The 27,289-nt window shown below is 36.4% G+C and overlaps 1 protein-coding gene and 1 pseudogene across 1 annotated transcript; both read right to left on the bottom strand.

The window, feature by feature from the left end:
• Positions 1-10,240: 10,240 nt before the first annotated feature.
• LOC113893514 (olfactory receptor 6C2-like) lies at positions 10,241-11,194 on the bottom strand. The gene has a single exon (XM_027543460.1). The coding sequence runs from the start codon at positions 11,192-11,194 to the stop codon at positions 10,241-10,243; it is 954 nt and encodes a 317-aa protein (XP_027399261.1).
• A 10,982-nt stretch (positions 11,195-22,176) lies between these two features.
• On the bottom strand, positions 22,177-26,887 carry LOC113893513 (annotated as a pseudogene).
• Between the last annotated feature and the right edge of the window lie 402 nt (positions 26,888-27,289).

The following is a 27,289-nucleotide window of genomic DNA, read 5'->3' as shown; positions in this document are numbered from 1 at the left end:
AAGCACATAAAAAGGTGCTCAACGTTAGTGATTATTAAAGAAATGCAAATTAAAATGAGACATCACCTCACATCTGTTAGTATAGTAAAAATTCTGCAAATAACAAACATTGGCAAGGAAGTGGAGAAAAGGAAACCCTTATACACTGTTGGTGGAAATGTAAATTAGTGCAGCCAGTACGGAAAACAGTATGGACATTTTTCAAAAAACTACAAATAGAGTTACCATGTTATCTAGTAATTTCACTCCTGGGTATATATCTAGAAAAGACGAAACACCAATTTAAAAAGATGCATGAACTTCAGTATAGGAGAACTCTTCACAATAGATAATACATGGACGCAAAACAATGACCATCAACAGATGACTGGATTAAGATATGAAATATGTGCAATGTAGTATTTATAGAATAAATATATAAAAAGCAAAAAAATTACCATTTGCAGCAATGTGGATGCACCTAGAGAATAAAACATGTCAGATAGAAAAAGACAAATATTGTAAGGTATCGTTCATATTTAAAATCGAAAAAAAAAAGATGAATATGTATGCAAAACAGACACAGACTCACAGATACAGAAAACAAACATGATTATCAAAGGAGAGTAGTGGGAGAGGGAAAAATTAGGGGTATGGGTTTGACAGATACAAACTACTATGTGTAAAATAGTAAGTGACAAGGATATACTGTATAACACAGGGAATTGTAGCTATTATCTTGTGATCACCTATAATGGAGTATAAACGTGCAAAAATAGTAAATATGCTGTACACCTGAAACTAATACAATATTGTAAATCAAATTGTATTTAAATGAAATAAAATTAAAAAGAGAACTGGAACATCCCTATAGCTCAGATAGTAAAGAATCTGCCTGCAATGCAGGAGACCTGGGTTCAATCCCTGGGTCAGGAAGATCTCCTGGAGAAGGAAATGGCAACCCGCTCCAGTATTCTTGCCTGGAGAATTCCATAGACAGAGGAGCCTGGTGGGCTAAAGTCCATGGGGTCACAAAGGGTTGGACACGACTAAGCAACTAACATACAAAAAGAGAATTATGAAACAACTCAGCAATTCCAATTCTGGATATTTACCTGAAAAAATGAAAACACTAATGTAAAAAGATACATGCATCCATACGTACATTGCATATTATTCACAATAGCCAAGGCACGGAAGCAGTCTAAGTGCATGGACATTGAAATAGTGCTATATATATATACCACTATATCTATCTATATATAATGGAATATTATTCAGTCATAAAAAAGGAGAAAACCTTGCCATTTGCAACAACATGGGTGGATTTCTGGTGTCTTAATGGACTCATGTTAAGAGGCTCTGGTATAGGAGGAGTCTAACCTCCCTCCCCCCCCAAAAAATTCTTTAACACCACCTGGAAAGACCGTATATTAGTATTCTGATTAAAAAAATTGTATTAACAGTTTTTATAGTATATTATACAATTATAAAATCTTTTCTTATTAATATTGTGTTAATAATATAAGTGTATTTGCATCAGTTCAGTTCAGTTCAGTCGCTCAGAAGTGTCCAACTCTTTGTAACCCCATGAACCACAGCACGCCAGGCCTCCCTGTCCATCACCAACTCCCGGAGTTCACTCAGCCCATGTCTTGATTCCAGCCTGTGTTTCCTCCAGCCCAGCATTTCTCATGATGTACTCGCATGTAAGTTAAATAAGCAGGGTGACAATATACAGCCTTGATGTACTCCATTCCCTATTTGGAACCAGTCTGTTGTTCCATGTCCAGTTCTAACTGTTGCTTCCTGACCTGCATACAGGTTTTTCAAAAGGCAGGTCAGGTGGTCTGGTATTCCCATCTCTTGAAGAATTTTCCACAGTTTATTGTGATCCACACAGTCAACGGCTTTGACATAGTCAATAAAGCAGAAATAGGTGTTTTTCTGGTACTCTCTTGCTTTTTCCATGATCCAGCAGATGTTGGCAACTTGATCTCTAGTTCCTTTGTCTTTTCTAAAACCAGCTTGAACGTCTGGAATTTCATGGTTCATGTATTGCTGAAGCCTGGCTTGGAGAATTTTGAGCATTACTTTACTAGTGTGTGAGATGAGTGCAATTGTGCAGCAGTTTGAGCATTCTTTGGCATTGCCTTTCTTTGGGATTGGAATGAAAACTGACCTTTTCCAGTCCTGTGGCCACTGTTGAGTTTTCCAAATTTGCTGGCATATTGAGTGCAGCACTTTCACAGCATCATCTTTCAGGATTTGAAATAGCTCAACTGGAATTCCACTAGCTTTGTTTATAGTCATGCTTCCTAAGGCTCACTTGACTTTACATTCCAGGATGTCTGGCTCTAGGTCAGTGATCACACCATCGTGATTATCTGGGTTGTAAAGAACTTTTTTGTACAGTACTTCTGTGTATTCTTTTTTTTTAAAATGTATTTTATTTTATTTTTTAACTTTACAGTATTATATTGGTTTTGCCATATATCAAAATGCATCTGCCACAGGTATACATGTGTTCCCCATCCTGAACCCTCTTGCCACCTCTTCTTAATATCTTCTGCTTCTGTTAGGTCCATACCATTTCTGTCCTTTATTGAGCCCACCTTCACATGAAATGTTCCCTTGGTATCTTTAGTTTTCTTGAAGAAATCTCTAGTCTTTCCCATTCTATTGTTTTCCTCTATTTTTTTTTTTTGCCATTAATTGCTGAGGAAGGCTTTTTTATCTCTCCTTGCTATTCTTTGGAACTCTGCATTCAAATGGGTACATCTTTCCTTTTCTCCTTTGCTTTTTGCTTCTCTTCTTTTCACAGCTAATTGTAAGGCCTCCTCAGACAGCCATTTTGCTCTTTTGCATTTATTTTTCTTGGGAATGGTCTTGATCCCTGTCTCCTGTACAATGTCACGAACCTCCGTTCATCTTGCCTTTCAGTTCAGTTCAGTTGAGTCACAGGAAATTATCCTGGATTATCTAAATGAGCCCGAAACTATAATAAGGATCCTGAAGTGGAAAAGGGAGGTGGGAGGCATACGAGGAGAGTTAGAGAGATATTGGTATTTGATCACTGAATTGAAAGAGACACGTGTACCCCAATGTTCATTGCAGCACCATTTAATATAGCCAGGACATAGAAGTAACCTAGATGTCCATCAGCAGATGAATGGATAAGAAAGCTGTGGTACATATACACAATGGAGTGTTACTCAGCCATTAAAAAGAATACATTTGAATCAGTTCTAATGAGGTGGATGAAACTGGAGCCTATTATACAGAGTGAAGTAAGCCAGAAAGAAAAATACCAATACAGTATACTAATGCATATATATGGAATTTAGAAAGATGGTAACGACAACCCTGTATGCGAGACAGCAAAAGAGACACAAATATATAGAATAGTCTTTTGGACTTTGTGGGAGAGGGAGGTGGGGGATGATTTGGGAGAATGGCATTAAAACATGTATAATATATAAGAAATGAATCACCAGTCCAGGTTCAATGCAGGATACAGGAAGCTTGAGGCTGGTGCACTGGGATGACCCAGAGGGATGGTATGGGGAGAGAGGTGGGAGGAGGGTTCAGGATTGGCAACACGTGTACGCCCATGGCAGATTCATGTTGATGTATGGCAAAACCAATACAGTAATGTAAAGTAAAAAATAATAATAAAATAAAATAAAGAAGAAAAAAAGAGATATTTTGTTGCTGACTTTGAAGATGGAAAAAAGGGTCCATTAGAGAAAAATTGTTGGCAGCCTGTATAAATTGAAGAGTCAAGGAATTATTGTAGATCTCCCTGCTCCAAAGTTCCAAAAAGAAATACCTTGATTTTAACCCAGCGAGATTCACGTTGGACTTGTGACCCCAAAAAAAATGATTAAATAAAAGATTTGTATTTTTTCAAACTACTAATTGTTCTATAGCAGCAGCAGGTCACTAACACAGGACTTGAAACCACAACATAAAAATTCACTTAATCCATAAGTATGCATAAAAAAGACAGAAAAGAAAACAGGTAACAGATGGTACAAATAGAAAGTGATTAGCAAGATGACAGATATAAACTTAGACATATAAAATTGCATTCAATGTAAACAGTCTAAATACCACATTAAATAGGCACAGGTTCTCAAACTAAAATAAAACCCAAATACATGCCATGTGTAATAAATCTTGTTTAAATATAAAGAGACAAACAATATAAAATTAAAAGAACAGAAATGAATAAAACTTCCTATCACTAACTAAAAGAAATCTGGAATACCTATATTCAGTTCATTTCAGTTCAGTCACTCAGTCGTGTCCGACTCTTTGTGACCCCATGAATCACAGCACACCAGGCCTCCCTGTCCATCACCATCTCCCAGAGTTCACCCAAACTCATGTACATTGAGTCAGTGATGCCATCCAACCACCTCATTCTCTGTCATCCCCCTCTCCTCCTGCCCCCAGTCCCTCCCAGTATCAAGGACTTTTCCAATGAGTCAACTCTTCACATGAGGTGGCCAAAGTATTGGAGTTTCAGCCTCAGCATCAGTCCTTCCAATGAACACCCAGGACTGATCTCCTTTAGAAGGGACTGGTTGGATCTCCTTGCAGTCCAAGGGACTCTCAAGAGTCTTCTGCAACACCACAGTTCAAAAGCATCAATTCTTCGGTGCTCAGCTTTCCTCACAGTCCAACTCTCACATCCATACATGACCACTGAATAAACCATAACCTTGACTAGACGGACCTTTGTTGGCAAAGTAATGTCTCTGCTTTTGAATATGCTATCTAGGTTGGTCATAACTTTCCTTCTAAGGAGTAAGCGTCTTTTAATTTCATGGCTGTGATCACCATCTGCAGTGAATTTGGAGCCCCAAAAAATAAAGTCTGACACTGTTTCCACTGTTTCCCCATCTATTTCCCATGAAGTGATGGGACCAGATGCTGTATTAACACTAGACAAATTAGATTTTAAAGCAAAGTTTACCAGGAATAAAGAAAGTATCACAATGAATAAAAAAGTTTATTAAAGTGACATAAAAATTCTTAAATTTTATTCTCTGAATAACAGAGTTTCAAAATACATGAAGCAAAACCTGATAGACTACAAGAAGAACTAGTCAAATATACAACTATAATACGATATTTAAATACTCCCCTCTCAATAATTGGCAGAAAAAACAGAAAATCATTATGGATGCGGAATACTTGAGCAAAACTATCAACTAATGACTACAGGATAAACAACTAAGCAGAAAATCAACATGGAAACTGAAAATATGAAAACTATAATCGGAGAAGGCAATGACACCCCACTCCAGTACTCTTGCCTGGAAAATCCCATGGACGGAGGAGCCTGGGAGCCTGCAGTCCATGAAGTCGCTAGGAGTCGGACACGACTGAGCGACTTCACTTTCACTTTTCACTTTCATACGTTGGAGAAGGAAATGGCAACCCACTCCAGTATTCTTGCTTGGAGAATCCCAGGGACAGAGGAGCCTAGTGGGCTGCTGCCTATAAGGTCACACAGAGTAGGACACGACTGAAGCGACTTAGCAGCAGCAGCAGCAACAGGCATCTATAGACTATTTCATGCAACAATTGCAGAATATACATTCTTTTCAGTGCACACTGAACATTTATTAAGATAAGTCATATTTGGAACCACACAATAAATCTCAGTAAGTGTAAAAACATTCTTCTGACAAAGACTGTTTTTTGACAACAGCAGAATTAAATTGTAATTAAAGAGAGATTTCCATAAAGTCTCCAAATATCTATAAATTAAATAATACACTTATAATTCATATTAAAAAATAAAACTAAGGGGAAATTATAAATAAAATGTTTTGCTGATAGATTTCTATCAAATATTTAAAGAATTAAAGTCAATCCTTCTCAAATTCTTCTAACAATTTGAACTGAGATGAAGCCGTTCCAAATTTATTTTATTTTATGACTCTCAAGCCAAATATGTTACTACAATAAAGAAAACTTTAGGGCAATATTTTTGATGGATATAGATACAAAAATCCTCAGCAGAATATGAATTTAACAGCACATGGAATGAATCATACACCATGTCCAAGTGTGATTCACCCCAGGGATGCAAGAATGTTTCAACATATGAAAATTAATATATATGATGCATCACACTAACAGAATGAAGGATGTAAACAACGTGACCATGTCATTAGATGCAGAAAATGCATTTGATAAATTCAAACCATTTCATGATTAAAAAAATTTTTTTTATGTCTCCACAAGTGGTATGGTAAGGGCTGGACAACAGAGTTTGCAAGGTCTTTTCCAGCCCTAGCCTTTTATTTGATTTTTAAGAAAACTTATTTATTTATTTTAATTGGAGGATAATTACTTTATAATATTGTGATGCCTTTTGCAATACATCCATATTAATCAGTCATTGATACACATGTGTCCCTGCATCCTGAAGCCCCATCCTAATTCCCTCCCCACTCCATCCCTCCAGGTTGTCATAGAGCACCAGCCTTGGGTGCCCTGCTTCATGCAACGAACTCACCTTGGTCATCCATTCTACATCTAGTATGTACATGTTTCAAGAATATGCTCTCAGATCATCCCACCCTCTCCTCCCACTGAATCTAGAGGTCTTTACGTCTGTGTCTCCTTTGCTGCCTTGTATGTGGGATCGTTGGTACCATCCTTCTAGATTCCATATATATGTGTTAAGATACAGTATTTGTCTTTCTATTTCTGACTTACTTCACTCTGTATAAAAGGCTCTAGGTTCATCCACTTCATTAGAACTGACTCAAATGCCTTTCTTTTTATAGTTGTATATGTACCACAACTTTCTTATCCATTCATCTGCTGATGGACATCTACATTGCTTCCATGTCCTAATAATAAATAATGCTGCAATGAACATGGTGCATGTATCTCTTTCAGTTCTGTTTTTTTTTTTTTTTCTGTGTATATGTCAAGCAGTGGGATTGGTGGGTCATATCCCAGTTCTATTCCCAGATTTTTAAGGAATCTTCACACTGTTCTCCATAGTGGCCGTACCAGTTTGCATTCCCAACCAACAGTGTAAGAAGGTTCCCTTTTCTCCACCCCTCTCCAGCCATTTATTGTTGGCAGAATTTTTATGATGGCCATTCTGGCCAGTATGAGATGATGCCTCATTGTGGTCTGGATTTGCATTTCTCTTATAATGAGTGATGTTGAACACATGATTAAAATTACTCAACAAACTGGCTACAGAAGGAAGGTACCCTTATGTTAGCTAGATTGATGGAGAATGACAGAAATGGCACCTGCCAGTGATGGGCTAGCTAGGTGGCTAAGAGTAAAACAATGGTGCCTACCAGAACTTCTATCCTGGAGAAATTTCCACCAGATCCTTGCCTCTCTGGTACATGCACTAAAATTAGTCAATGAATCTCCTCCTGTGACTCAGTGTTTTTTAAGCTTGTACCTCTGCACTGGGACTTAGAGTGAGCTTGTGCCTGAACCTTTTGATAGTGGAGTCTCAGTTTTTCACAGCTCTCTGGCTTTCCCTGCAGAAGGGCATGGCAACCCACTCCAGTATTTTTGCCTAGAGAATCCCATGGGCAGAGGAGCCTGGTGGGCTATATGGGGTCCACTGGGTCACAAAAAGTTGGACACAACTGAAGTGACTTAGCATACACGCATGCTGGCCCTCCCAAACATAAGCCCTATTGGTTTTTAAAACCAGATGTTGCACAGTTCATATTCCTGGTGCAGGTTCCTAGGGCTGGGGAGCTGAGTAAGGGGAACTTCAGATCCCTTGTTACTTAGTGAGAACCTCAGCATTTTGGTATCTACCCTGCTTGTTGGTCACCACACCAGGGGTGTGGGCTCTTCTTACTAGATTGAATTTCTATCCCTCCCACCAGTCTTGATGTGGTCTTTTCTTCACATCCTTAGTTGTAGAAAATCTGTTCTGCTAGTCTTAAAGTCATTCTCAGGGACAATTGTTTTATATGTAGCTGTGGTTTTAATGTGTCCATGAGAAGAGGGAGCTCAGGATCTTCCTGGTCTGCCATCATAATCTGGAAACCATCCATTTGATTCTTTTACAATTATTTTTTCATGTAAGAGATTGGCATTTTTCCTTAAGAAATATTTTATTTTAAGGGATTGGGAGGCTTTTTCGTTTAACATATTTGAAGGTAATGTTTTCAGTATAATTTTTTTACTACTTTTACATATATGAATTATACATATGATTTTTGCCATTGTGTCAGATTTTAGATGCACAATATAAAAAAAGTTTTAGTGACATAAGTGCTATAGAAGAGAAAGCTTAGGTCTAAAAGGCAGGTTAAATAGACAATTTCTTCGGAGTGCATTTTATGTTTCTGTGGTGGTGGTGGACAGTGGGGAGAAGTAATAGCTTTAAGTGGAAATAAATATAAATTGAGACCTAAATGAAAAATAGAAGTGTAGTGAAAGAATGGCAACCTACTCCAGTATTTTTGCCTGGAAAATTCCATGGACAGAGAAGCCGGTCAGTCCATGAGGTTGCAAAGGGTTGGAGACGACTGAGCATGAACACAATGGAAAAATGAGGCAAAGAACTCTTTTTTTTTTTTTTACAGAGACAACAGCAAATGCCAAATCCTAGAGATACCGAGAGAAAGTCCAAAGGATGCTCATGGGGCCTGCATCTTAGAGAGATGGCAGAAAAAACAATATGAAAAATTATTTAGTAGTCTTACGAACTCTTTCAGAAAATGGACATTTTTCAGTCTTCTAACCTGTAAGTCATTTATTTCATTAACTATTACTTCAATTATAACTTTTCTTTCAAACTTCTTAGTTATCTTAGTTATCTTAGACATTCATATATATAGTTGATTTGTTTCTAGATTTAAAAAAATTTTTTTTTCCATGATATACAAAATTTATTGCTTAATTTGGCTACATTTTGAGTTTGGCTACATAAATTATTTATATTTTAGTTTGACAGTTGAACATTTTTGGCAATAATATTCAATTTATCAACTGCAATTAAAAATTTGACATTGTACTTAGAATAACTCATACCCATTTAGAAAAAAACTTCCCTGGTGGCTCAGATGGCAAAGAATCCACTCACAATGTGGGAGACCTGGGTTTGATCCCTGGGTTGGGAAGATCCCCTGGAGGAGGGCATGGCAACCCACTCCAGTATTTTGCCTGGAGAATCTCCATGGACAGAGGAGCCTGGTGGGCTTCAGTCCATGGGGTTGCGAAGAGCTGGACATGACTGAGCGACTAAGCACAACACATGTGGAAAAGAGCTTTTCCTTTCATTTATTTAAGATATTATTTATTATGTATAATCTGGGAATCTTTAATTTTAAAATTTCAGCACTGATATGTGTGTGTTTATATGTGTTCATTTATTTATGATAAACTGTAGGATCATAGATGTTAAATTCTGCGGCCATTTAAAATGGCATTTATTTAGACATGTATTTATTTTTGTTTTCTTACTTTTCAATAGGAACACATTACTTCTTTCTAATTAAAGGTGTTTAAACTTTTTTTTTGGTACTATAGGGTTATTAGCAAGCTAAATACACTTAGGAATATTAGCAGCTTAAAAGATGTCTGGATTGTGACCTGCCATGAACTAAGCACTCAATAAATTTTAATCAATTAAAAATTTCAGCAACATTTACATTGGAAGAGTGGAAGAGCACTTTAAATAATTTTTTTGCAAGTCTAAGAAAATATAATAAGATACTTATTTCCATGTTTGATTTGCATTAATTTTTTTTTTCTTTTTCAATTGTGTTTGCTAGATTAGAGTAAAATCAGGCTTTCCTGGTGGTTCAGAGGTTAAAGTATCTGCCTGCAATGCAGCCAATGCAGGGAGACCTGGGTTTGATCCCTGGGTTGGGAAGATCCCCTGGGAGGAAATGGCAACCCACTCCAGTATTCTTGCCTGGAAAATCCCGTGGACAGAGGAGCCTGGTGGGCTATACTCCACAGGGTAGCAGAGTCAGACACGACTGAGCGACTTCACTTTCACTATATTCATTAGATAATTATTATCACTTCTAATTAGGATCTTTTCTAGGAAGAAAAAGACTTTTCTAGGAAGAAAAAAATTTTGTTTTCGGGGGATTAAAGGAGTGAACTCATGTGGTAGAGGGTGTTCATTCTGGGCACAAGAACTGTTTGAGAACATTAACCTCAATAGAGATCAGATCAAAAGAGACAGACGGTTTGGCAGTTAATGGTTTATGCATTACTTTATATTTTATTTCTAGGCTTGAGCAGTCTTTTGCTTCTTGGACACAAGTACGAGTTTTTTGAAAGAATCACTGAAAGCTTGTCTCACTTGTTTGTTTCTCAGAGTGTAAATGAATGGGTTCAACATAGGAGCAATTGATGTCATTAGAACTGCCACACCCTTGTTAATAGCCACTGATTCCTTTGCTGATGGTTTAACATAGACGAAGATACAGCTGCCATAGGTGATGGAAACCACAATCATGTGAGAAGAACAGGTAGAAAAAGCTCTTTTCCTTTGCTGGGAAGAGGGGAGTCTTACAATGGTTTTGATGATGTAAATGTAGGATAGAGCAACACACACAAGGGTCAGAATGAAGGTCAGCACAGCAGAGACAATAACCAGCTGTTCTATGAGCCATGTATCTGAGCATGAAATCTTCAAGATAGGAGAGGCATCACAGAAAAAATAATCAATTATATTTGAGTCACAGAATTTTAAATTTAGGAACAGAATAAGTGGTGGTAATATGATCAACAAGCCGGATATCCAACAGCAGAGGACAAGCCTCTGGCAGACTCTGCTGTTCATGATGGTCATATAATGCAGGGGTTTGCAGATGGCCACATAACGGTCATAGGACATGATGGCCAGGAGAAAAAACTCTGTTACTCCAAAGACATCAGTAAAAAACACTTGAATAATACAAATAGCATATGTAATTGACCTGTCACCTGTTGCTATGTTGTATAAATATCTAGGGATACAAGCAGTTGTAAATGAAACTTCTAATAAAGCAAAATTTTGTAGGAAATAGTACATGGGTGTTTTAAGGTGAGGATCCATTAAAGTGAGGAATATGATAGTCAGATTCCCAGTTATACTAAACATGTATGTGAGAAACAGAAACATAAAAATTGGAATCTGAAGTTGAGGGTCATCTGTCAGTCCCACCAGGATAAAGGTTGTGATTGTATGGTTTTCCATCACTGGCTACTGAATTTTATTCATTTAATATAAAATTTAAAAATATTTTCTATGATACTTTTTCAATAAAGTGGTAACGAAGCCAGATAGCAATATAGAATGACTACTAGATATTAATTCACTTGCAGTTTCTTCTTTAGAGTGGTAATTTATATTGCCAATGCTCTAGTGGACTTGGCTACTCAATTGTTTATTTTATTAATATTTTATTGTTTTGGCAGTTTTGGGATAGATTTTAAGCTTATATTAAAAATATTGTTCTACTACCCCATTTTTATCTTTGATCTCACATTTTTGATCTGTATCCCAGAGTGAATTTTCTCATGTAATTAGATTGAACCCACAATGTATTGTGACTGAATATACTTATGATTTCTTCTTACCACTAAGATTTTTTCTCTACTTTAAAGGGAAATATTTAAATATAATTATTTGCTGCATATCATTTCTTAAAGATTTGGTCATGATAACATGTACGTATGTAACCACTAATCTAGGCCTTATGCACAGGCTTTGTTGATCTATCTGTGACTTGCATTTTACATTTTTCCACTAAGACCAAATGTGTGTTTATGTTATTTTGTTTTTTGTTTTAACATGCAACTTCCACATTGTTGGATAATTTGTCTGACCCTTCTTATGTTTCTCTGTTAATATGCAATTTACACTCAGTGTCCAGAGAGTTTACAACTCAGAAAGAATTTTAATGCACAATTTATTTGCTACATGTGAAGAAATGTTTGGCCCAATGATACACAACTGGAAAAAAGCCACATATTTTTATTACGCTTTCAGTCCATTAAGTATGGAAAATACTCTAACACTTTGTGTCATTATTGCTAAAATAAAAATAAAATTTAGTACTGAATATACTCTTCATGTACCTGTCTTGACTTTCTCCGTAAGTCTTAGAGATAGTGGCAGCACCATGGCAATTAAAAGCAGACCTTCTGAGGCAATGATCTTCACCATTCAACACTGGATTTCCAGCCTTTGCCAGTATGAACTTGGGCAAGCGTTTGGACCTCTCAGGCTTCCAGTTTTCTAATCTATAAAATGGGAATAATAATAATCTTTACCATATATATTTAAAATGATTGGAAGAAACAATACTGTTATAATAAAATCTGATGCATAGTCTGTGCTTCATAATTATCAACTATTATTTTCTGGATGTCTACAGATAATTGATGTGATTGTAAAACCCAGAAATCCATGTTGGACTTTTATTCCGTGTAACTCATGCTATCTTTCTATTCCATGTTCTTTGTAATTAAAAGTAGAGATTCTATTTAGTGAGAAATTGGGATAGGTATTGAAAGTAAGCACGTAACAATGGTTATCTGTCTGAAAAAAAAAATCCACCCCTCATCTCTCTCCTTCCACACTGATCTTTACTTTCCAGACTCCCAAACAAGCTGGCCTCAACTATTCATTTGTGATTTTTACTTACAGTATCACTTCTACTAAAAAGTCTTCTAAAAATATTGTCTACATTAACTGGACCTTAGTTGTGCTCCCATAATAAGTAATTCTTACTTCTGTCTTAACATTTCCTCTGAGAAAGTAAGTTTGTTGAAATCAGGGACTGTTGTCTTTTTTTTTTTTTAACTGAGATAACTACCAAAGCTAACACAATCCTGGGCTTAGTCAATAGTACAATATATTGTTGTATAAATATGTACTTATTCATTTGCCTATGTATTCAAACCCATCTTCTGTTTTGTTTGGATTTTATCCTAATACTGCTTTGTTGCTGATCTTAATTATTTTAATTTTATATATCTTTGTATTTAACATGGGGATTTGTTTTTTTGAAGCAGCAGTTTTGCTAGTGAATAAAGTCATGAATACCATTACAGTATCACCCTCTTTGTTTACGTTATTACTTTCCATGCTGGCCAAACTGTTAACTGGCATCTTGTTTTAACTGTCAAGCAGATGAATAGTTGTATCCTTCTGGGTGACTATTCTTTCTTTCATGGTGAATCTCAGTAAGATACTCAAATGGAAAGCCAAGAAATTTGCATATGAATACATAATTTTCAAAAGCTATTCATCTTAAAATATAAATATTTTTACATCTCCAGAAGATAAATGCACATACTTTTATTTAATTTTAGTCCACTATATTTATGTATCTCCAGTTTTAAAATCTCTTTTTACTTTTGGTAAATTTTACTATTCAAAAATCTCAACTATATTGAAATAGCTTTATGAATGCACCACTGTTTTATTTATTTATTTATTTAAATTTATTTTGATTGGAGGCTAGTTACTTTACAATATTGTGGTGGTTTTTGCCATACATTCACATGAATCAGCTATGGGTGTACATGTGTTCCCCATCCTGACTCTCCCTCTCACCTCCCTCCCCATCCCATCCCTCTGGGTCATCCCAGTGCACCAGCCCTGAGCACCCTGTCTTATGCATCAAACCTGGACTGGTGATCTGTTTCACATATGATAATATACACCTTTCAATGCGATTCTCTCAAATCATTCCACCCTTGCCTTCTCCCACAGAATCCAAGTCTGTTCTTTACATTTGTGTCTTTTTTGCTGTCTCACATATAGGATCATCGTTACCATCTTTCTAAATTCCATATATATGTGTTAATATATTGTATTGGTGTTTTTCTTTCTGACTTACTTTGCTCTGTATAATAGGCTCCAGCTTCATCCACCTCATTAGAACTGATTCAAATGCATTCTTTTTAATAACTGATTAATATTCCATTGTGTATATGTACCAAGCTTTCTTATCCATTCATCTGCCGATGGATGGACATCTAGGCAGCGTCCATGTCTTGGCTGTTGTAAACAGATGCGCCACTGTTTTAAATCAGTTTCCAACACAGTATTATGTATTTTGTTTCTACAATTGATAAAATTTCTGCAAAAGGCATATTTTATAAACATTACTGCTTGATTTCACAATAATTTCTGGAAATAAAATCTCAAGGAAAAAGAAGATATTTATTTAGAAATTTTGTACTCATTTACCAAAGTATCATCTATAAACTTTATCACTTTTTCCTTCAAATCACTGTGTGAATGTGTAATTGTACCCACACTGAAATTACTACAAAGTATCATGTGCTTTTTTCTCAAGATTATTGACACTTGTATTTGATATACTGTCACTGAGTCTTAACTCCCACAATTTACACCATTTGATCAGTCTGCATTTAAGGTTTCTAACCTTGTCTTTCACAGGTAAAGGTTTTTCTCATTAAAATTTCCGTTTATGTTTCTTCAATACGTATTTCCTTAATATTTTAAAATCAGAGTTTAAGAAATTTCTAGTTCTTGATTAAGCTTAAGAGTTGTTCACTAGTTTTCCTCAGCTCTCATACTGACATTTTACTAACAAATTTCAAATATTTTTTGGTTTTGAACTACTATCTTCAGGACTGAAGTGTCTCATATAAATTAATAGAAAGCAATTTGCTTTTCAATTTCCTGGTGAAATTCAATTAGATATATTATTGGTTGTCATTTGTTCTCTTAAAATACTCACTTTCTCCTGAAGTTAAGGCAGGATTATCTCTTAACTGTGTGACTGGTTATTACTGTTAAACCCAGAGTTATTACTGTAAACATTATAGGAAAGGAGAGATACCAATGATTTTTTTTGAAGAACTTTGACATTCCTAGGAACTAACTTTAAGGACACACCAAAATAATTTCAATACATAATTTTAATTAAAGGGAAGGATACTCTTTTCAGTCTTCCTAATCTGTTATTCCTCCACCCAGTGACATCTAAAGCTTCACATGATAACATGCTCTTTTCTTCATCCTTGGTGGTAGCCCTTATTCCAAAATATTCTTCAATTATTGCAGTCATTCATAATGACAGTTTTTAAGAGGCAAAGTTTAAGAAAACATTTTGCATTTTTCAAAGACTTACATATTTTTAAAAAGTGCCTAGATAACTAGTTTTGTCAATATTATTATGTAAGTTGTCATATTGGATGATTTTGAAATATATATATATATACACACACACACACACACTTTTTTTCTCTTTAAAAAAAGAAGTGAGAATGTGGCAGAGATGACTTCTCACTACATATAAATTCACATCATCATTATGTAAACTATAAAAACCAGCATTGAAGAAACACAATGCAGGACTTCTTTGGTGGTCCAGTGTAAAGAATCCACCTGCCGATGAAGGGGACACAGGTTCCGGCCATGGTCTGGGAAGATTCCACGTGCTGTGGAGCAACTAAGTCCAGACACCACAACTACTGAGCCTGCTCTAGAGTCCATGAGGAATAACTGCTGAGCCTGCGTGTTGCAGCTACTGAAGTCTGTGTGCCCTAGAGTCCGTGCTGTGCGACAAGAGAAACCACCACAATGAGAAGCCTGCACATGGCAACTAGAGAGTAGCCCCCCACTCATCGTAACTGGAAAAAGCCCATGTACAGCAACAAAGACTCAGTAGAACAACAAATATATAAATAAGGTGGAATATGTTTTAAAAATATATAATGCAGAGATATTTGTGGATTTTCATGTAATGATTCAAATATTAATTACATCTGATTTGGGTAAATCTCATGAAATATGCTTCTCAGAGAAAAATCATCCAATAGATCTATTAAACATAAAAGAAATGGCCACTCTTCTTACTCCTCTGAGAGTTAATAATAGCTTAAGCAGGTTCTCTAACAAAAAGAATCATAAAGCCTAATTTAATGAAGTGAATCTATTAGAAAAAGTTTGTGAGACACTTCATTTTCAGCTTATGGTTTCACTTACCTGACTGGTGCTGTGGGAGGGTCACAGTAATTAAAACGCTGAGTCTTTTAATCTCCAATACACAGAGATTTTCAAACCAAGAACTTTGGTCACCTTTACACCTAGCAAATATTTCTGGCTCTGTCTTGACTGAAAGTAAAATATTGTTCAACTACTTTCCCCTCTTGCTCTGAAATCATTGATATTATGACTTCTCTGGTTAGGGTAAAAGGCTTTTACACTGTTAAGATTTATATTTGATTTATTTGCTAAACCTCCAAGTAAATAATAAACAACTGGGTCCTTGGTGACCCAGATTCAAGCATCACAAATGGGTCTCCTTTGTAATGACCTGGGCAAAAATCCTGAGAGATACAGTAGGTGGGCAGTGTCCTTAGAGACACGAAGATGCAGCAATAGCAACAGACACAGGTGAAGACAAAACAGTAAAAAACCAGAAGGTCAAGAAGTAGTCTGATTTTTCTACATTTCTTCCTTATCACATGAAAGATCACAACTTTATCTCACTTGCTACTTTTGTCTCAATCATTAAGTAAGATAAGGAATTTGGAAAACACTACAAACTCAAAGCAAATGATAACTCTCTTTAATATTCTAAAAATATGAATATTTTCATTTTTATCTCCCCTTTGAGCATTCCTAAGACCTGGCTATATGGGTTCATATAAAGATAGTTTTCTTTAAATTCAAATAAAGATATGCTTATTTTCATGATAAATTTGTGGAGTAAATTTGGAGTAAACCTGTGTACTTAAAACAAAAACTGTAGTATATGCACTAGTAATTTTTTGAGCTGTGGGTTGTAAATGGTAACTTTTCTTTCATCTTATATATTAGAGGGATGGAGAGAGAGATAATAAGCAAGAGAGAGAGCATATGAGTCAAATAAGAAAGCAAAGAGTGAGAGGGTAGATTTAAACATGGTTTTTAGCAGTACTTACAGAAAGTGCAAATGTATTAAATATTGCCAAATTAAACAGAAAACAAACCCAATCATACAATTTTAAAAAGACATTCATAATAACTATTTTCTGTTTATGAGACTTTTTATATAAGTACATGCATTGGTAAGAAAAGGAGGGGGCAAATAGATTCAAGGGATTAGACTTGGTAGACAGCATGCCTGAAGAACTATGGATGAAGATTCATAACATTGTTCAGGAGGTAGTGATCAAAACCATCTCCAAGAAAAGAAATACAAGAAGGCATAGTGGTTGTCTGAGGAGGCCTTACAAATAGTTGAGAAAAGAAGAGAAAGTGAAGTGAGTGAAGTGAGTGAAAAGGAAATATATACCCAACTGAATGGACAGTTCCAAAGAATAGCAGAGGAAGATAAGAAAGTGTTCTTAAGTGAACTGTGCAAAGAAAGAGAGGAAAATAATAGAGTGAGAAAGACTAGAGATCTCTTCAAGAAAATTGAAGACACATAGGGAACATTTCTTGCAAAGATGGGCACAATAAAAGAAATGGTATGGACCTAACAGAAACAGAAGATATTAAGAAGAGGTGGCAAGCATATACAGAAGAACTGTACAAAAAAGGTCTTAAAAACCAGATAACCACGACAATGTGATCACTCAACTAGAGACAAACATATTGGAGTGGGAAGTCAAGTGGGCCTTGGGAAGAATTGCCATGGACAAAGCTAATGGAGATGATGGAATGTAAGTTGAGCTATTTCAATCCTAAAAGATGATGCTGTGAAAGTGCTGAATTCAAAATGCCAGCAAATTTGGAAAACTCAGCAGTGGCCACAGGACTGGAAAAGGTCAGTTGTCATTCTGATACCAAAGAAGGGCAATGCCAAAGAATGTTCAAACTAGTGCACAATTGCACACATTTTACATGCTAACAAGGTAATGCTCAAATCTTTCAAGCTAGGCTTCAACAGTATGTGAATCGAGAACTTCCAGATGTTACAAGCTGGATTTAGAAAAGGCAGAGGAACCAGAGATAAAATTGCCAATGTCAGTTGGATCACAGGGGAAGCAAGGGAATTAAAAAAATTATATACTTCTTCTTCAATGACTATGCTAAAGCCATTGACTCTGTGTGTGTGTGTGTGTTAGTTGCTTAGTCGTGTCTGACTCTTTGCAACCCCATAGACCATAACCCACCAGGCCCCTCTGTCCATGGGATTCTCCAGGCAAGAACACTGGAGGGGGTTGCCATTTCCTTCTCCAAAAGGAACTATGGAAAGAAAGAAAGTGAATTTGCTCAGTTGTGTCCGAGTCTTTGTGACTCCATGGACTGTAGCCCACCAGACTCTTCCATCCATGGAATTCTCCAGGCAAGAGTACTGCAGTAGGTTGTCATTTCCTTCTCCACATTACTGTGTGGATCACAACAAACCAGAAAATTCTTTAAGAGATGAGAATACGAGAGCATCTTACCTGCCTCCTGAGAAAACTTCATTCCAGTCAAGAAGCAACATTTAGAACTGGACGTGGAACAAAGGACAAGTTCCAAAATGGGAAAGAAATGCATCAACGCTATATATTGTCACCTTGTTTATTTAACTTATATGCAGAATGCGTGCATTGTATCTGACTCTTTGCAACCCCATGGACTGTAGCCCACCAGGCTCCTCTGTCCATAAATTGTCCAGGCAAGAATACTGGAGTGGGTTGCCATGCCTTCCTTCAGGGGGATTTTTCTGACCCAGGGACTGAACCCATGTTTCCTGCAGCTCCTGCATTGTAGGTGGATTCTTTACCACTGAACCACCAGGGAAGCCCGCACATGCAGAGTACATCATGTGAAATGCAGGGCTGGATGGAGCTCAAACTGAAATCAAGATTGCTGGGAGAAATATAAATAACTTCAGATATGCAGATGATACCACCACAATGGCAGAAAGTGAAGAAGAACTTAAGAGCCTTTTGATGAAGGTGAAAGAGGAGAGTGAAAAAGCTGGCTTAAAACTCAACATTCAAAAAATTAAGATCATGGCATCTGGTCCCACTACTTTATGGAAAATAGATGGGGAAAAAAGGAAACAGTGACAGATTTTATTTTCTTGGGCTTCAAAATCACTGCAGATGGTGACTGAAACCATGAAATTAAAAGACATGTGATTCTTGGAAGAAAAGCTATGAGAAACCTAGACAGTGTATTAAAAAGCAGAGGGATCAATTGCTGACAAATGTCCATATATTCAAAGCTATGGTTTTTCCCATAGTTATGTACAGATGTGAGAATTGGACCATAAGGAAGGTCGAACAGTGAAAAATTGATACTTTTGAACTGTGGTGCTGGAGAAGACTCTTGTGAGTCCCTTGGACAGCAAAGAGATCAAACCAGTCAATCCTAAAGGAAATCAATCCTGAATATTCCTTGGAAAGACTAATGCTGATCCTGAAGCTCCAATGCTTTGGCCACCTGATGTGAAGAGCCGACTCATTGGAAAAGACGCTGATGCTGGCAAGATTGAAGGCAGGAGGAGAAGGGGCAACAGAGGATGAGATGATTGGATGGTATCACTGACTCAGTTGACATGAATTTGGGCAAACTTCAGGAGATGGTGAAAGACAGGGAAGCCAGCTTGCTGCAGTCTATGGGATCACAAAGAACCTGACATGACTGAAAGACTGAACAACGACAACAAGCAGAATGAAGGATACAGACAATATGATCATGTCATTAGATGCAGAAAATGCTTTTGACAAATTGAAACCATTTCATGATTAAAATTACTCAACAAACTGGCTACGGAAGAAAGGTATGCTTATGTTAGCTAGACTGATGGAGAATGACAGAAATAGCACCTGCCAGTGATGGGCTAGCTGTTTGGTGAGGAGTAAAGCAATGACGTCTGCCAGTATTTCCATACTGGAGAAATTTCCTGCAGATCCCTGCTCATTTGGTACCTGCCCTAAAATTAGTCAATGGATCTCTTTGTCCTGTCACCCAAGTTCTTGTTAAGCTGCCGTCTCTGCACTAGGACTTAGAGTGAGTTTGTGCAAGACCCTTCAAGAGTGGAGTCTCAGTTTTCCACAGCCCTCTGGCTCTCCCTAATATAAACCCTGTTAGTTTTCAAAGCTGGAAGTTTCGAAGTTCCCTTTCCTGGTGCAGGTCCCCAGGGCTGGGGAGTTTGATAAGGGGAGCTTCAGACCCCTTGCTCCTTAGTGAGTACCGCAGTAGTTGTGGTATCCATCCTGCTTGTGGGTCCCCATGTCACGGGTGTGGGATCTGACTGGACTGCATTTCTGTCTCTCTCACCAATCTTGATACGGCCTTTCAAAAATATTCTTTGTTGTAGAAAACCTGTTCTGCTAGTCTTAGTCATTCTCAGGGGCAATTGTTCTGTATACAGCTGTAGTTTTGATACGTCCATGAGATGAAGGAAACTCGGGATCTTCCCGGACTGTCACTTTAATCTGTAATCCCATCCATTTGATTCTTTATAGTTATTTTTTTCGTGTAAGAGTTTGGGATTTTTCCTTAATAAATAATTCTTTTTTCAAGAGTTGTGAGATTTTTTTTCATTTAATATATTTGAAGGTAATGTTTTCAGTATATTTTGTTTACTGCTTTTATATACATGAATTTTGTATACAGTTTTTGTCATTATGGCAGATTTTAAATACACAATATAAAAAAAGTTTTAGTGACATTGTTACTGTAGAAGATAAAGCTTAGTTCAAAACAGCAGGTAGAATAGATAATTTATTCAGACCTGGTTTATATGTTTGTGTGATTTTGATTGGGGTGGAGGAGAAGAAATGCCCTTTAAGTGGAAATGAAATGCAAATTGAGACCTATATGAAAACTAGAAGTATAATGGAAGGATGAGGGAAAGAACATTTATTTTTTACAGAAGCAACAGCAAATACAAAATCATAGAGATAACAAGAGAAATCCAAAGGATGGCCATGAGACTTTCTTAGAAGGGTTGCAGAAAACTTAATATGAAAGGTTACATAGTAGTTTTATGAACTCTTTGAGAAAAATTGACATTTTGCCATCTTCTAATCTATAAAGTATTGATTTCATGAAAAAATTAACTATTATTTTTTTAACTTTTCATTCAGATTACTTTTTAATTATCTTAGACTTCCATGTATATTGCTGGTTTGGTTTCCTTGATTTTTCTTAAAAAATTTTGTTTCAATGATATACAAAAAATTATTGCTTAATGTGTGTACATTTAGAGTTTGAATATCATATTTTATTTTGGCAATTGAGCAATTTTGAAAAGAGTAATAGATTCTTTAATTCCTCAACTGCAATTAATATTTTGACATTGTACTTAAAATAATTGCATATGTATTTAGAAAAGAGTTTTTCCTTACATTTATTCAGTTCAGTTCAGTTCAGTCACTCAGTCATGTCCGACTCTTTGCGACCCCATGAATCGCAGCACGCCAGGCCTCCCTGTCCATCACCAACTCCCAGAGTTCACTCAGACTCACGTCCATCGAATCAGTGATGCCATCCAGCCATCTCATCCTCTGTCGTCCCCTTCTCCTCCTGCCCCCAATCCCTCCCAGCATTTATTCTGTATAATCTGTGAATTTTTTAATTTTTTATTTCAACATTGTGTGTGTTCATTAATTTTGAATAAACTGCAGGATCCTAGATATCATATTCTGCTTCCAGTTAAAATGGCACTTATTTGGACATGTATTGATTTAAATTTTCTTTACTTTTCAATGGAATCATGTTACTCCCTGCTAAATGTGATTTAAAACTTTTTTAGTACTATAGGATGATTGGTGAGGTAAACATGTTTAGGGATATTGCCAATTTAAAAGAAATCTGGATGATGAACTGTCAAGAGATAAGCACTCAAAAAAATTTAATTAGTTAAAAATTTCAGCAACATTTATATTGGAAGATAGGAAGAGCACTTTAAATAATTTTTTGCAAGTCCAATAAAATATAATTTCCATATTTGATTTGCATTAAGATTTTTTTCTTCTCTTCAATTGTGTTTGCCGGATTAGAGTAGAATCAAGCTTATTTTTTATTAGATAATTATTATTATGTCTTCGGATTGAGTTTTTTGTTTTTGTTTTTTTCTAGGAAGACTTTTTGCAGAGGGATTAAAGGAGAGAACTCATTAGTAGATAGTGTTCTTTCTGGGTGTAAGAAAAGTTTGAGAAAACTGACCTGAATAGAGATCAGATCAACAAGAGACAGACACATTTGGGGATTTAATGGCTTATGCTTGATTTGATATTTTATTACTGAACATAAGCACTCTTTTAATTCTTGGACACCTATGCAAGTTTTTTGAAAGAATCGCTGAAGGCTTGTTTCACTTGTTTTGTTTCTCAGAGTGTAAATGAATGGGTTCAACGTGGAAGCAATAGATGTCATTAGCACTGTCACACCCTTGTTAATAGCCACTGATTCTTTTGCTGAAGGTTTGATGTAGATTAAGATACAGCTTCCATAGGTGATGGAAACCACAATCATATGAGAAAAACAGGTAGAAAAAAGCTCTTTTGCTTTGCTGAGCAGAAGGGAGTCTTAGAATGGTTTTGATGATGTAAATGCAGGATAGACCAACACATACAAGGGTTAGAATGAAGATCAGCACAGCAGAGACAATAACCAACTGCTTATGAGCCATGTGTCTAAGAATGAAATCTTCAAGATAAGAGAAGCATCACAGAAAAAATAATCAATTACATGAGTCACAGAATTTTTTTATTTTTTAAATTTAAATTTATTTATTTTAATTAGAGGCTAATTACTTTACATTATTATATTGGTTTTGCCATACATCAACATGAATCTGCCATGGGGGTACACGTGTTCCCAATCCTGAATCCCCCCACCCACCTCCCTCCCCATACCATCCTTCTGGGTCATCCCAGTGCACCAGCCCCAAGCATCCTGTATCCTGCATCAAACCTGGACTGGGGATCGTTTCTTATATGATATTATACATGTTTCAATGCCATTCTCCCAAGTCATCCCCCCCTCCTCCCACAGAGTCCAAAAGACTGTTCTATACATCTCTGTCTCTTTTGCTGTCTTGCATAGAGGGTTATCATTACCATTTTTCTAAATTCCATATATATGTGTTACTATACTGTGGTCATGTATGGATGTGAGACTCGGACTGTGAATAAGGCTGAGCTCCAAAGAATTGATGCTTTTGAACTGTGGTGTTGGAGAAGACTCTTGAGAGTTCCTTGGACTTTAAGGAGATCCAACCAGTCCATTCTGAAGGAGATCAGCCCTGGGATTTCTGTGGAAGGAATGATGTTAAAGCTGAAACTCCAGTACTTTGGCCACCTCATGCGAAGAGTTGACTCATAGGAAAAGACTCTGATGCTGGGAGGGATTGGGGGCAGGAGGAGAAGGGGATGACAGAGGATGAGATGGCTGGATGGCATCACTGACTCGATGGACATGAGTCTGATGAACTCCGGGAGTTGGTGATAGACAGGGAGGCCTGGCGTGCAGCGACTGAACTGAACTGAACTGATAACTGTATTGGTGTTTTTCTTTCTGGCTTACTTCACTCTGTATAATTGGCTCCAGTTTCATCCACCTCATTAGAACTGATTCAAATGTATTCTTTTTAATGGCTGAGTAATACTCCATTTTGTATATGTACCACAGCTTTCTTATCCATTCATGTGCTGATGGGCATCTAGGTTGCCTCCATGTCCTGGCTATTATAAACAGTGCTGTAATGAACATTGGGGTACACGTGTCTCTTTCAATTCTGGTTTCCTCAGTGTGTATGACCAGCAGTGGGATTGGCATGTTCTATTTCCAATCATGTGGTAGTTTAAGGAATCTCCACACTATTCTCCATAGTGGCTGTACTAGTTTGCATTCCCACCAACAGTGTAAGAGGGTTCCCTTTTTTTCACATTCTCTCCAGCTTTTATTGCTTGTAGACTTTTGGATCACAGCCATTCTGACTGGACCTCATTGTGGTTTTGATTTGCATTACTCTGATAATGAGGGTTGTTGAGCATCTTTTCATGTGTTTGTTAGCCATCTGTATGTCTTCTTTGGAGAAATGTCTATTTAGTTCTTTGGCCCATTTTTTGATTGGGTCGGTTTTTTTTTTTTTTTTTTTTTGGAATTGAGCTGCAGGAGTTGCTTGTATATTTTTGAGATTAGTTGTTTGTCAGTTGCTTATTTGCTATTATTTTCTCCCATTCTGAAGGCTGTCTTTTCACCTTGCTTATAGTGTTTGTTGTGCAGAAGCTTTTAATTTTAATTAGGTCCCATTTGTTTATTTTTGCTTTTATTTCCCAGTAATCTGGGAGGTGGGTCATAGAGGATCCTGCTGTGATTTATGTCAGAGAGTGTTTTGCATATGTTCTCCTCTAAGAGTTTTATAGTTTCTGGTCTTATGTTTAGATCTTTAATCCATTTTCAGTTTATTTTTGTGTATGGTGTTAGAAAGTGTTCCAGTTTCATTCTTTTACAAGTGGTTGACCAGTTTTCCCAGCACCACTTGTTAAAGAAATTGTCTTTAATCCATTGTATATTCTTGCCTCTTTATTCAAAGATAAGGTGTCCATAGGTGCATGGGTTTATCTCTGGGCTTTCTATTTTGTTCCATTGATCTATATTTCTGTCTTTGTGCCAGTACCATACTGTCTTGATAACTGTGGTTTTGTAGTAGAGCCTGAAATCAGTCAGGTTGATTCCTCCAGTTCCATTCTTCTTTCTCAAGATTGCTTTGGCTATTCGAGGTTTTTTGTATTTCCATACAAATTGTGAAATTATTTGTTCTAGCTCTGAAAAATACTGTTGATAGCTTGATAGGGATTGCATTGAATCTATAGATTGCTTTGGGTAGTATACTCATTTTCACTATATTGATTCTTCCAATCCATGAACATGGTATATTTCTCCATCTATTAGTGTCCTCTTTGATTTCTTTCACCAGTGTTTTATAGTTGTCTATATATAGGTCTTTAGTTTCTTTAGGTATATATATTCCTAAATATTTTATTCTTTTCGTTGCGATGGCTAATGGAATTGTTTCCTTAATTTTCTTTCTATTTTCTCATTATTAGTATATAGGAATGCAACGGATTTCTCTGTGTTGACTTTATATCCTGCAACTTACTATATTCATTGATTAGCTCTAGTAATTTTCTGGTGGCGTCTTTAGGGTTTTCTATGTAGAGGATCATGTCATCTGCAAATAGTGAGTTTTACTTCTTCTTTTCCAATTTGGATTCCTTTTATTTCTTTTTCTGCTCTGATTGCTGTGGCCAAAACTTCCAAAACTATGTTGAATAGTAGTGGTGAGAGTGGGCACCCTTGTCTTGTTCCTGACTTTAGGGGAAATGCTTTCAAATTTTCACCATTGAGGATAATGTTTGCTGTGGGTTTGTCATATATAGCTTTTACTATGTTGAGGTATGTTCCTTCAATTCCTGCTTTCTGGAGAGTTTTTTTTTAAATCATAAATGGATGTTGAGTTTTGTCAAAGGCTTTCTCTGCATCTATTGAGATAATCATATGGCTTTTATTTTTCAATTTGTTAATGTGGTGTATTACATTGATTGATTTGCGTATATTGAAGAATCCTTGCATCCCTGGGATAAAGCGCACTTGATCATGGTGTATGATCTTTTTAATGTGTTGTTGGATTCTGATTGCTAGAATTTTGTTAAGGATTTTTGCATCTATGTTCATCAGTGATATTGGCCTGTAGTTTTCTTTTCTTGTGGCACCTTTGTCAGTTTTTGATATTAGGGTGATGGTGTCCTCACAGAATGAGTTTGGAAGTTTACCTTCCTCTGCAATTTTCTGGAAGAGTTTGAGTAGGATAGGTGTCAGCTCTTCTCTAAATTTTTGGTAGAATTCAGCTGTGAAGCCATCTGGACCAGGGCTTTTGTTTGCTGGAAGATTTCTGATTACAGTTTCAATTTCTGTTCTTGTGATGGGTCTGTTAAGATTTTCTATTTCTTCCTGGTTCAGTTTTGGAAAGTTGTACTTTTCTAAGAATTTGTCCATTTCTTCCAAGTTGTCCATTTTATTGGCATATAATTGCTAATAGTATTCTCTTACGATCCTTTGTATTTCTGTGTTGTCTGTTGTGATCTCTCCATTTTCATTTCTAATTTTATTGATTTGATTTTCCTCCCTTTGTTTCTTGATGAGTTTGGCTAATGGTTTGTCAATTTTATTTATCCTCTCAAAGAACCAGCTTTTGGCTTTGTTGATTTTTGCTATCGTCTCCTTTGTTTCTTTTGCATTTATTTCTGCCCTAATTTTTAAGATTTCTTTCCTTCTACTAACCCTAGGGTTCTTCATAGAATTTTAAATTTAGGAACAGAACAAGTAGTGGTAGTATCATCAACAAGCCAGACATCCAACAGCAGAGGACAAGCCTCTGGCAGATTCTCCCATTCATGATGATCATATAATGAAGGGGTTTGCAGATGGCCACATAATGGTCATAGGACATGGTGGCCAGAAGGAAACTCTGTTACTCCAAAAACATCAGTATAAAATGTTTCAATAATAGAAATAATATATGTAATTTTCTTATCATCTGTTGCTGTGTTGTACAAATATCTAGGGATACAAGCAGTTGTAAATGAAACTTCTAATAAAAGGGTGTTTTAAGGTGAAAGTGAAGTCACTCAGTCATGTCTGACTCTTTGCAACCCCGTGGACTGGAGCCTACAAGGCTCCTCCAACCATGGAATTTTTTTTGCCAGAGTACTGGAGTGGGTTGCCATTTCCTTCTCCAAGAACTCTTCCTGACTCAGGGATCAAACCCAGGTCTCCTGCATTGCAGGCAGAAACTTTACCATCTGAGCCAAGGTGTGGTCCCACTAAAGTGAGGAAAATTATGGTCAGATTCCCAGTTATACTCAACATGTATGTGAGAAATAGAAACATGATAATTGGGATCTAAAGTTGAGGGTCATCCATCAGTGCCAACAGAATGAAGGTTGTGATTGTGTGATTTTTCATCACTGACTACTGAATTCTATTCTATTCATATAAAATTTAAAAATATTTTATCTGATGTTTATTTGAAAAAAGTGGTATTAAAGTCAGACAGCAATAAAGAGTGACTACTAGAAATTAATTCATAGGCAGTTTCTTCTCTAAAGTAGTAATTGGTATTGACAATACTCTGGTGGCTGGGTTACTCAATTGTTTATTTTATTGTTTTGGCAGTTTTGTGATAGAAATTAAACATATCTTAAAAATTATTCTATAATCCCATTTTCATATTTCATTTCACATTTTTAATCTATATACAAGACAAAAATTTCTCCTATAATTAGATTTGATCCACCATGGTTTTGATTTAACACACTTATGATTTTACAGCTAATATTGTTTTCTAATTTGAAGATGAATATTTAA

Source organism: Bos indicus x Bos taurus, chromosome 5 (assembly GCF_003369695.1).
Source record: "Bos indicus x Bos taurus breed Angus x Brahman F1 hybrid chromosome 5, Bos_hybrid_MaternalHap_v2.0, whole genome shotgun sequence".
In the NCBI taxonomy this organism is placed as follows: Eukaryota; Metazoa; Chordata; class Mammalia; order Artiodactyla; family Bovidae; genus Bos; species Bos indicus x Bos taurus.
The sequence above is the reverse complement of the archived record's forward strand: the minus strand, read 5'-3'. Positions and strand labels throughout refer to the sequence as shown.